This window comes from Typopeltis vanoorti, chromosome 25, assembly GCF_054136105.1.
Source record: "Typopeltis vanoorti isolate ZY-2024b chromosome 25, IOZ_Tvanoo_1.0, whole genome shotgun sequence".
NCBI lineage: Eukaryota > Metazoa > Arthropoda > Arachnida > Uropygi > Thelyphonidae > Typopeltis > Typopeltis vanoorti.
The window spans coordinates 35,934,013-35,946,921 of record NC_143573.1 but is presented as its reverse complement, the minus strand read 5'-3'; the positions used below and the strand labels follow the sequence as shown (position 1 = coordinate 35,946,921).

The 12,909-nt window shown below is 37.8% G+C and overlaps 1 protein-coding gene across 2 annotated transcripts in view; it reads right to left on the bottom strand.

Annotated features, from left to right (window-relative positions):
* Positions 1-9,157: 9,157 nt before the first annotated feature.
* Positions 9,158-12,909, bottom strand: part of LOC150092664 (uncharacterized) — a 154,578-nt gene continuing 150,826 nt past the window's right edge. For both annotated transcript variants that reach the window (XM_090414740.1, XM_090414741.1), the window contains one exon: positions 9,158-9,310. In XM_090414740.1, coding sequence (XP_090270866.1) covers positions 9,307-9,310 — 4 coding nt within the window. In that variant the 3' untranslated portion in view covers positions 9,158-9,306. The remainder of the gene's footprint in view (positions 9,311-12,909) is intronic.

The window sequence follows — 12,909 nt, the reverse complement described above, 5'->3', positions numbered from 1 at the left end:
CTCTTCATTATAGCTGCTTCCGGCCTCGAGTGTGGTTTCCTTGTGTGCATTGTCATCTTCTTTCCTATTATTCCAAGTAAAAATTGCAAGTAATTTACAAGATTTCAGATACATAATGAACACCCTTCACGAATGTCTGAGAAGTGAAAGCACAACGTAAAAATAGATGCAATGGTAGGCCAATAGAGATAGAACAGCCATGAAGATGTGGATATGATTCGTGCGGTATTAACAAAAGATCGCATCACCAAAACACAAAGTCAAGCTGACATTTTTGAGCTGAAACGCTAATTCTTTTCAACCAAATTCTATATTATCTGAAACTGTCATAACATTCACTCTATATGTCTTAGTTTTAACACGTTTACTAATTTTATTGCAGCTTCATGTTTGAGTTAGTGGGGCACTCACCCACATCTAACTAAAAACAATAGATTTTAGTTAGATACCGTGTTTGCCAGTGAAACATATGGTTTTACTCAAGTCTAAACAGTATGGTTAATGTGGGGGGACATGCAACTCATTAGTTAGTGCTGTTTTTATACCAGTTCTCTAATCGCACTAAAGAAATTTCTCAACATGTGTAATATATTTCTCAACGTGTAATATATATATTACACAGACAGCAAATGTCTCTGTACTTCATTCAGTGATACAATAAAACTACTCTTTTTTCTTGCATCTGCAGTATAATGGCAGTTGGGGAAGGCGTGTTGTTTATTACAGTGGGGAGCGAGTTATCGTCCCCAAGTGAAAGTGGTTAAACTATTTTTGTGTGCAATGTACAGTACATGCAAAACTTTTTAATTTCTTTTTTCATAAAGTAAAATCAGGGTACAGGGGTGCAATTCATATGCGAGGGCGAGTTATATTCGAGTAAATACAGTATTTCTGTTTTATTATAAAAAGAAACCATCCTTTTTTTTAAAAATCTTTCCTTGAGGCATCAGGAGCCTCATGCAGGCCGCCAGTTTGACACCCCTGCTTTAAAATCTACTTAAGGCCTCTGATAAGCAAGGTAGGAATCTCACAAGGCTTTAAGTCATCCACCACTTAAATTGCTGTGAATAAATCAATCTGAGAAATGTGGTATGTCAGTGAGTTTCAAAATATAGTGTCAAGATTTGTGTTTTTTTTTTTTAAACCAGGCTAAGAAACAAATTTTAAAAAATGATAATTTTTGTATAATTACACAAACCTCCATTTTTTACTAAGAAGTTTTCCTTGAGATGCAACAGCACAATCCTACAAAATCTGCTGCTTTGTTATTATTACAGTAGGGTTTCACTGTTCTCTATAATAAAGAATTCCTACTGGAGAACCCTTTTGTATAGTATATACTATACACTACAGTGCACGTTGTAGTACACAGTTGAAAGAATGGAACATGTGACAGATGGAGGTGAAAAAACAAAGAATTACACTACTCCTATTCCACAACAAATTCCTGACACTGACTACAGAGCCTTGTTTTCCATCTCTTATATTGATAGACTTTCAAAATCTCCAATCTTGTGAAATAACATCACATGAGAGTGGCTTTCGAGCCCTTGCAACTGTATGAGGTTTATTATAATTATCTTAAGACTGAATGGAGCCAAAGACTCAACTAAGAGGTCCTTTTGTCATACACACCTCAAATTCTCTGCAGACACCCTCTCAAGCAAGGCATTCCAATCATTCATAACTCCATGCAAAAATTGCTTCTCACTCCCTTGCTCACACCCTCCTTATATACAGCTTCCAGGGATGACCCCTGATCTCTCACCATTTTCTGTAAAAGCTCTTCAACACTGATTTTATAAACAACAGCTTACTAACTTGTAGGTTTATCATAGCCCTCCTATCCACTAGACTATATAAATTGCGTCTTCTAAACCTTTCCTCATATTCGACATTCCAGAGATCAGAAACTACTTTAGTTGCCTGTGGACCCTTTCCAACATCTCGTCCTTTTGAAAACCAGATGACCAAATCTGTGCACATCGGTCCACACGTGGCCCAATCACAGCCCCATACAATGGAAAAAGAATCTCCCCACCCCTAATAGCCAGTCCTCTACGTCATTCCCAGAATTCATTGTCCTCACATTTCTGGCTATGTGTCCCCATGATTTCCCATCTCCTCCACATCCAACAGTATATCCCCATCAAGTGTGAATTCCATTCCACATCCCATCCTTACTTCCCAAACTCTCAAACCCCACACTCTGTAACACCAAACTAACATCCCCATTCCTGTGCTCAATCCAATCAAGTCCTCCTGCAAGACCACAAGATCCTCTCCAAACCTGCATCACCCACAAACAACTGAAATATTCCCATCCAAATCTTTGCCAGTATCACCAACGTACAATTTAAACAGCAATGTCCCCAAAACAGACCCCCGAAGCACATCCCCAGTGACCTTCTCCCTCTGGGACACTGCTCCCCACATACACGACTTGTTGATATCTATCAGATAGCCAATTTCCAATCCAATGCACTAATCTAATATCCAACTCTATCCACTCTAGCTTGACTATCAACTTGTGTGGTAATCTATTGAAGGCCTTTGCAAAATTTAAGTATGCTACTGTGTATCCCTCTCCTCTGTCCGATGAAGTCATCACCTTATTGTAATGAGGTGATTACTGAAACATGAAAATAAAACCCTTTAGCAAATCCATGCTGTCCATCAAAGATAATACCATTGTTGTCAACCCAATTCTGGATCCTAGTTCTCACCAACTTCTAACACCCCTTAACCAAAACATCTGACACACAAATACTTATAATTTGATTTCTTGAATTTTATCAGCACAATCTTGCCCTCCTTTTGACCCAGTGCAAGACTCATTAAAAAATATGTCTAGACAGATGCCAACTCCCTGGCACATTCCTTCAAAATAAGTGGCGATATATTATGAAGTCCCACAGCCTTATTGACATCAAGTTTGCTCAATTCCCCACATACCTCTTGCTCACTTATTCTCTCATCATCAACTGCTCCCAGACTCTCTACATGATGTTACATTCACCAGAATGAAAGGCCTTTATGAATTACTGCTCATTAAGTATCTCCACTATATATCTTCCAATCAATGTCATCCTTCCATAAACATTCCCTCGCCCCTGCTGGCTAAAAGAACTCCCCAGGATTCTTTTTGGCTTCATTAGCCAACTGTTGCTCATACTTCACTTTTGCTGCCCTTACCAAATCACCCTCCTTGTCTATTCTTTGTAATCTTCATGGAATTGATTATTACTATTCTTCTTATGCTGCCTCTATAATAATGCCTTTTTCCTTTATCACATGCTTAATCTCCTCATTCATCCATTTCACACACCTGCCTTATTTAATCTTCTAACCCTTGGAATACATTTAGACATTGCTTCTACTAATCAGTTCTTGAATATACCCAAGCTGCATTGAACTCCTCATTCCATGCTACATCTGCAAGTTGTCTCCTGAGCTCATAATCACCAGTTTTGTAGTTCCACATATACCCTTTTCTCAGAGGTCCTCACACTACTGGCAACCACCCAGGTATTCACTTCATGTTCACTCGCCAACTGGAGGGCAATTTGACACCTCATTTATAATTACATCCTCTGATGAGATGATCGAATCCAAAACCTTCAAATCCTCATGTACCCTCTGTTACACAATGTCTGAAGCATGTTGTCCCTCAAAAATCAACTCATTTTACTTCTAGTTGCTATCTCCTCATCATCCCAGTTTATATTGCCTATAATGATCATCCTTTTATTTGCTTAGCTAATTTGATTATGCATTTTATAGTCACCACCATTCATATTACTAGGTTTATAACATCTAATTAAGTATTTCATTCTATTCACCTCTCACCATACTATCTCAAAACCACTGGCACTATTTCCCTCTTGCATCTCTACTTTGTATGAATGTATCATCAATAGCAATCTTCTCCATTTTTTACTCTATCTTCACAAAATTCCCTTCCATCTATTCCTGACAGGATGTCATCCTTATCCAACCATGTCTCACTTTTTCCAAAATTTCTTAGGCAAACAGACTCAATGTAGTAGCCATTTCATTTGCCGTGGTTCTTACACCTCTAACATTTGTATATGCAAACACAGCAGCTCATACCTGGATGTATAGCTAATTCCACTGATATCACTTATATGAGGTGACTTCATGCTTAACTTGAGCCATTTTTTTCCTCCTTATTCATCTTAGAACCTTCTAATCCAACTGTTTTCTCTTGATCTCAGGTCATCCCCTTTCCTTTTTATCTACACATGCATTTACATCCTCTTAGAGCATCGATCTTTCTCACACTGTGTTCCCCTGTCCACCCTGAGCCTTCCCATTTCCTTGCATCTTGAACACCTGTTCCCTAGTCCTCTATACTCATGCCACTCCTTCATTCACAGCCACCTCTTCAATCCATCTTACTCTCCCTTTCTTCCGACTTGATCAAATTCATTCTCTGCACTCACTTCTTTACCTTCCTGCAGCAGTCTCTCCAAGTGACTCACACCAAAACCATTCAAATGCAGTCCACTCTTATATATAGTTCACTTCTTCCTTCAGACTCATTCCATACATTAACAAACTGCACTCCTTTCTCCTCACATTTCTTCTAACATTCATAATCCTTGCTCTCCACTGTCATACCTAGGCAACAGTTTTACCTTTTCTATCACACTATCTTATCTGTCTCAAACCTCCTGATATCCAATCTGATGTGTTCACAGTCAAGTCATTTGTCTGTTTTACAACTACCAACTCTTTTGCCTTATTAAATTACTCTGGAATAGAGATAATTGGAAGTTTTTCCACTTGGTTATATGAGTAACCAACAGTATGACGCTTTTTGGCTACTATCATATAAATGATTTTGGCATTACTTCAACCTTAGTATCACCTCTGTGTCTAGCTCCAACTGATGAGACCTCAATAAAGGTCAAACCCAGTCTAAGTAGTGATCCTTCTCATAATGCATTATACATATACCCGTGAGGATATGTATAACAGGATACTAATGCAAGTGATGTGAAGTCATCAGCTTCTATATATATACGAATCACCCTAGTCCTGAAAATACTTCAGGCACAAGATTTGTTTGCTTACACTTTGATAAATGATTAAACCAAGTATTAATTTCTTTGCATCTTTAATTTATAGTATAACCAAGTGGAAAAACTTCCAAGAACCATCTCTAATCCAGGGTATTTTAACTAAAGTGTTACACCTTTTGGCTACTTGTATATGGAAATATGACTTCTGCGTTATTTCAACCTTGTTATCTCTTCTGGGTCTGGCTCCCATTGATGAAACCTGAAAGGTCAAAACCAGTCTGGGCAGTGACTCTTTTCATAATGCATAGCATTACACATGCTTTTAGGATATGTGCTTTACATTATGGGATACTAAAGGCAAGTGATCCAAAATCATTAGCTTTTATGAGTTGTCCACTCCTGAAAATAATTCAGGTGCAAACTTTGTCTACACTTGGATAAAGGATTAAACCAAGAATATAATTTCTTGCATCTTTAATTTTTAGTATAACCAAGTGGAAAAACTTCCAATCATTGTCAATTTAATGTTGCAAAATTTAAGATTCACTTCAAGTTGTAAACATTACAAGCTGTGTATCATATTGATGTACTAGATTGCAGGAAATTGAAGCCAGGGACCCAAGGATAATGGACAGAGTTGAAGAGATGGCATATTGCAAAAGTTGGTAAAATAACTTAAAGGATTACTTGGATGTTGAAAAGCATTAGAGTAAAGATAGCTTTATTAAGAGGAATAATTTCTCTTATTTGTCCACATCTTTACTGTGTACAGATTTGGTCACTGGGTTTTGATTTAAAGGAAAACTTTCAATATATGAAAAATAGAGAACTAGGTCATCCATGAAAGTTGTGTTAAGTTAAGAGCAGTTAGTGTGTGCAGACTATTTTTGACATGGAAAGTAGTGAACAAGTGGAATGGATTGCTAGAATTAGTTGAGTGCTCTTGCACTGAATAAGTTTAACAAAGTTGTGTGTATATAAAAGTTAGAGTCTCTAGTCTCCATGGAGATTCTACAGTGTCAAAAAAATGTATACACTTTAACAGATGTCATCTATGGACTTAAGTTGGAGCGAATTACAGTAGCAAAGCGTAGTATGATGTTCTTTCAAAAGATGTTGCTCACATGAATACTAGCATCAGCGTGTAACTGATAGGACAGTCAAACAAAATGACCGAGGCACGATTGTCATTCCTTGAACGACAGACCATTTTAAAGTGGTATTTGAATGTTGGAGTGAGTTTGCAACAACCTATATGTGCAATTGCCACACACCTGACAATTGCACGTATTCGTGATAAGTTTGAGACCCATGGTACCATGTGTGATGTGCAGAAGGGAAGATCCAGGAGGGCTCGCACAGCAACAAGTCCTGCTTCCTCGGCTATAGTGTTGAAACATTTTACACTTGCCACAGAAGTCTACCACAATGTTTGTGAGACAGCAGTTAACACTCCAGCATACAGCACATTCTTAAAGTGGCTAAATAGAAAGTTTACATCCCAAGATTACATGCAATGAATGAAGATGATCCTGATCAAAGAATGCAGTATTGTGAGTGATTTAAACACACATGGTAGATGAGTTTGTGAGGAAGATAGTTTGGTCTGATGAAGCAGCACAATTTAAGCTTAATGAAACAGTGAATCAGCATAATTGTTTACTGGGCTCCAGAAAATCCAGATGTACATGAGGATAAGGCAGTCAATTTACTGGGGCTCAATGTCTGGTGTGGATTGTCATCTAGGGGTTTAATAGGACCATTCTTCTTTGAAGGTACTGTGTTACTGGTGAAGTGTACCTAGACAAGCTATGCACATCCATTTTACCTCCCATTCATGCAGTTTATGGGCATAATCAATTTCTCTTCCAACAAGATTGCACACCACCACCAAGACATGAAAGCTTGCCTCGACAAGTTTGCAGGGACAATGGATGGGATAGCGAGGTGCAGTTGTCCCCCCCATTCTCCTGATTTAATGCACTTAGACTTCTACCTATGAGGGAAATCTAAAGGATGTAGTGTATTGTAGAAAACCAGCTACACTGGTGACCTTTTGGAAAGTAATTGAAACGGCATGCACACAATCCCACTGGACACTTTGGCCAATGTTGCCCAAGTAGTAGTTTGCCATAATAAAAAGTGTCTGGATGCTAATGGTAACCATAACCACTTTGAGCACCTCATGTAATTGAGGAAGTCAAAAGGTACCTTATTCACCCCTTGATGCCTGTTGAAAAATACCTTGACGAGCAGAGACAAGCAAGTTATTGTACCTTGGTACTGAGCCTTGATAAGACCTCATCTCCACTACTGTGCCCAGATTTGGTCACCTCGGTTTCTTCTTCATGGGGAGGAGGTGGAGAGGATCCAGAGGCGAGTGACTAAGATGATAACAGGTCTATGGAATGAACCATATGAGAACAGGTTGAAGATTTGTGGGTTGCAGAAACTAGTTGATAGGTGGAGGGGAGATATGATCGTGACATTCAAATTGCTAAAGGGATTCTATAGGATTAATTCAGAGGATATTTTTGAGATCAGGACTGGTGGTGGGAGAACTAGGGGACACCTATGGAAGCTGGAAAAGAGTGTGGTTAGCAGGGGTGTTAGAGCTGGGTTCTTTACTTTTAGCGTGGTAAATGAGTGGAATAAGCTGCCAGAGTCTGTTGTGGGTGCTATGACGGTGAACGAGTTCAAGACAGGGTATGATAGATACTGTGAGAATGTAATCGCATAGTTGTGTGGACATGATGTTTAGGGCCTCCCTCGATGAGTCTAAGGACTCATGGAGTCGCCCGAAATAATAATAAATTTAGTATTACAATTTTTATATGGTTTTTCTTTTGCTGAAGTGTGTATACATTTTTTTGACAGACTGTATATAAAAAAATTTATTAAGCTTGCTGCATATCAGCAAACTTAGTAAGCTTGCTGATATGCCTTTGTCAATCCACATGAAGTATGTTTTTTTAAGGTAGTCTATGCTGATAGGTTCCTAACCTTTGAGGAATTTGCATAAGCTAATGCTAAACTATCATGGAAGTACTTGAATTAATTGCCTTAAGTTTATGCATGTTTGGATAATCTGATTCAGACTGTCCAGAAGGACAGTCACAGTACTATGGGAGCAGTCCAAGAATTTTTTTTTGCATTTTCATTTTTGTCCACAAATTACACTGTGAACAAACCAAACATGAAAATTTCAAGCTACTACAGACCTCTAAGTGGGCTCAATGGACAATGAAATTCACCCATACCTAAAGGAACATCCATACCATGATAGGATTTGAACCTGCAACCTTTGCAGAGCATGCACGTTAACCAGGCTGGCAAATAAACATGCTGCTGCTGCTGCTACATCAATGCTACCCCTTGATGTCATCAGGCATAATTTAATACCTTTGTAGAAGCTAGAACTAAAAGAATTTTTCATATAAAATGAAAGCAAAGCATTACTTTATTTTTTTTTAAAGTAATGTGACTAAAGAATACCATCTAAATTCTGTATTCTAGTTCTAAACTATCTCTAGTGTCATTCACATCTGAAGATATACAGATCTATGATTAGAAGTTCACCCTTATATAATGTGACTGGCTCTTTTGGGACCTTAAGAATAATTGAAACAAACTGGTCAAGGGCAAAAACTTCAATTATAAGCACATTATCATTAACAGTATATCTACTCTTTTTATCCAGAGACAATCCCATGATTTTTAACTATATATCATCCTTAGTTTTACCAATACCAGTCTTTCACTAAATGCAGTGTTACTATAAATGAACCTGAGGAGTGATGCATTTCTTTTCTACTGTTCCACTGTGCTTCCTAGGTAAGGCTGATCCTCCTGCACCATCTGACCACTATTTGCACAGTAACACCCTTTTGTTATAATACAGCAAAAGTACCGTATACATAAGTATATGAACAATTTTTCTAAACTACATAAAGAAAAGCACTGCTTATTTTAAGAATTCAAGGCAATGTTCCTAAAAAAAATTGACTAACTTTGGTTAACTTCAGCTAAGATAATTAAAATACTGATGTTTTAGAGCACTAAATTGATAAGAAAAATGTTATGAACTTCATTATGTAATACAACACGTCTAAAGAGAATGCATGGTATGCAATTTTATTTAAAACTCAATTTACAGAAGTTGAAATTAAAATACAAAGTGCATTTAATGCAAATACAATAGAATAAAACTTTTAAAACAGTTGAAAGCTGAATTCTTCAGTTTGGAAGATTCAAGAGCTCACCTGCAAGAAGAAATAAGTTGGAATTAATGCTTTAATTTACATGTTGTTAATTACTGACAATTCCCATACAAAATAAAACACTCAAATTAGTAGTTTCACTCAGCAATCTTGTGCACTTCAGACTGGGACAGAACACAAACAGTATTTACATGTTTTTTTTTTTTTTTAATTCAACATATGCTTAATATAGAAACATATGTGCAGCCTACTCTTACAAGATATAGCATAGCTTGTTGCAGCCTAGCTTATTAATGTAGATCTTCATGCATACTACTGCCTAGATTTGATTTAAGATTAGATATTGGTTATTACATTGGGCATAGCTTGTCTTCTTGAATGTATATACGTAATTATTAAATTCTATGTATGGCATTTTGGCAAGTTGCCAATCAATTTGTGTGTATAAAGCTAGCCTAGATTTATGCATTTTTGAACCTGAAGATGGTATTTATTGAAGACATCTTGAATGAACCATCTCATGCTCCAACAACAGCCAAACATTGTAGCAGTTGAAAGACAACTTTCAACTACTACAATGATAGTTAATTCAAAAATCTTTGAATATTTTTAATTTGTATTCTATCCCAATAGAATTACACAATTGTGCTGTATGAAATAATTGAAGTGCTTTTTTTCCCTGTGATTTTGCTATTAATTAACAGAAAGTAAATACATTTATTTTTCCCATATTCAAACTTTATGTAAATCTTAAATTTGAACTCTAGCAATACAGTTGTTAAACTAATTGAAATAGGAATGTTTCTGCTTGGCTACAAAGCAAATTACGATAAGCAACTGATTATATTCTTGTTGTAATACTTTACCCATGTATAAGGATGGAATTTTGCATGTGAACTATCTTCACAAGAGGAAACTTAGACAACTAATGTAACTGAGAACCTCACAAACATCTGAATATCCCCTCTTAAATCTTTCCCTATGCCATTAATATACAAATTAGTCATGGCCGTAGTACTGAACCCTGAGGTACTTCAATCACCACCACTCTCCTCTATTCCACTTCACCATATAGTACTCTGATGTGTCTGTCAGCCCCCCCCCTCTATGTTCCCATGTCATATCAATTCCCATTTGCTCCAGTTTTTGTAATAGTTTTCCCATGTGGTATTTGTCAAATGCCTTGGAAAAGTCAAGCAGTATCATGTTGTAGCCATTACCTTTTTATCCAATTCTGCTGTCACTATTATAAAATAGTGACTAAGTTACTAAGGCAAGCCCTATCCTTTACAAAACCATGCTGCCCACTATAGAGTATTGCATCCCTAATCTGCTGTTTTATTTTACCTTTTACCAACTTCTCCAATACTTCAACCACTGATATATTAATTGGTCTGTAGTTTGCCTCCATCTTGGAGTCACCTTTAGGCTATGGTACTATCTTATCCTCTTTCTACTCCCTTGAAACCCTGCCAGAGCTTAGACAGATTGAATAGCTTCGTCAGAGGCAATGCCAATTTGCTTGCACATTCAAGGATTCCAAAGACTTATTTCTGGATGGAACCTATTCAACTATCTCCACCACTCACTCCATCAAACCACATCATCTACACCAGTGCCATCTACCATGAATAGTATTTTCACAGACAATCACAAACATCCATGCCTATGGCAGGATTTGAACCCATAGCCTTTTGGCTGGAGAGCAAAAATGTTAACCACTCAGCCAGCCATGCTGGAAAATTCAATATGTATGCTGAACACCTGTTTATCTACCTCAATATTGATATGTATCTATATCATCAGCTACTAAAATTGCCACCTGACACCTTTGCAAAATGATCACTCAGCAACTTTACTATTTTTGGTTTTCAAACACCTTACCATGAGTATTCTTTAAACTCATTCTACCATATTTCCCTGAAAATAAGACCAGGGAAATATTAATTTGTGCTCCAAAAGGTACATTAGGGCTTATTTTCAGGGGATGTCTTTTTTTTCATGTACAACAATCTACATTTATTTAAATACAGTCATGTCATCTTCTGGAACATCATAAACTCTCCAACCCCCAAATTTTACAGCCTGAATTTCTTGCAACTATTTCCTGTAGAACCATTGGCTCCAATCTCTCTCATGTCCAGCAATATTTCTTATGGAACCATTGGCCCCAATCTCTTATGTCCAGCAATAACTCTTCTTAAATGAGCACTTCTTGTCCATGTAGCCTGCTCGTAGTGCATTGGCAACAGAGCTGTCAGTGATTTTATCACATGAATTCTTCACTCAAGTCACAACCTCTTGCAGGCTGGGCTTCACAAAGTTTCCACATTGATTTCTCTCCATTGTTTATTACAATACCTTGTTTATTGCAATATCAAGGGTCTGGAGATAGGCAGCCATTCCTGCAGGGATCATTATTTGATCTATTCTTTTCTCTACAAAGAAGTTCATGCCTTTAGCATGGTGAGTGCTGGCTGAATCCCAGACTAGCAGACCTCTTCGGCCACCTCACAAAACAAGTGGCAACATTAAATCAACCCACTTCCTTATAACTGCTTGTGCACCAAGCTTTTTTGATTTCAAGAACAAATGCCTGAAACATGTTCAATCTTATCTTTCTTGCCCTTAGTGATGATTAGAGGTGGATGATCTTAACTGGGACTTATTTTTGGGTAGGGCTTATATTACGAGCATCCTGAAAAATCATGCTCGGGCTTATTTTCCGGTTAAGTCTTATTTTGGGGGAAATAAGGTGCCAGTCATTTTTCCTTTTACTTGCTACAAACTTAGGTTTACTTTGGCTTGTTTGGCTAATTCTCTGTTGGCCTTTACCATATTAGTCACACTTCTTGCTTGCACTTCTCATGAGTATGCTGATCACTTTTTCCCTTTATATTTCCTCCACTTTTTTTTTTAAACAGCTCTTGCTTTATATCCTTAACTCATCCACTTAATTCCAAGTTGGTTTATCCTCTTGATCTTGGGTATGCAGTCTGATACTGTTACCCTCAAGCAATCCAACACCTTGCTCTGCACTTATTTAGCATATGATGATACATCGGCTGCAAGTCCCTTTTTACAGGGATGTATGGCACCATCTTAGTGCCCCCCCCCCCAATTTTATTGGAGCTTGGGACTAGCATAGCTGACGAATCAGGCCTATGGCCGAGTATTAAGATGAAAACCCCAGATAAACTGGGGTAAAAACCTGCCGTCCACACCCAAGACCAGCTAACTTGGCTATGGCTGAGGAAGATCCTCGAGCTCCTCAAATCGTCGACAGGAATCAAGCCTAGGACACTCCTTCTCCAGGCATATGGTTGCGAAGTGCATAGCCACTCTAACTGCACAGACTGCTGGGCACTATGGACATTATTTCCTTGTAGCTTTAAGCCATGGAACTGTTCCAAGATGACTAGTCTTTCATAATTAGAATTCCACGTTTGGCAATTTCCCAGAACAAGACTGCATGGTTACTTTCCCCAATTGGAGGCAGAATGTCTCCTTGGTTATTGATACATCTAATGCTATTATCAGAATCAGCACTGTCAGACCCCTTGTTCCCTTTAAGAGGTTTCATGTAATTATCCCTTAGCAATCAAATCCCACTTCCATCTTGCCACACCCCCTTTCCTCCC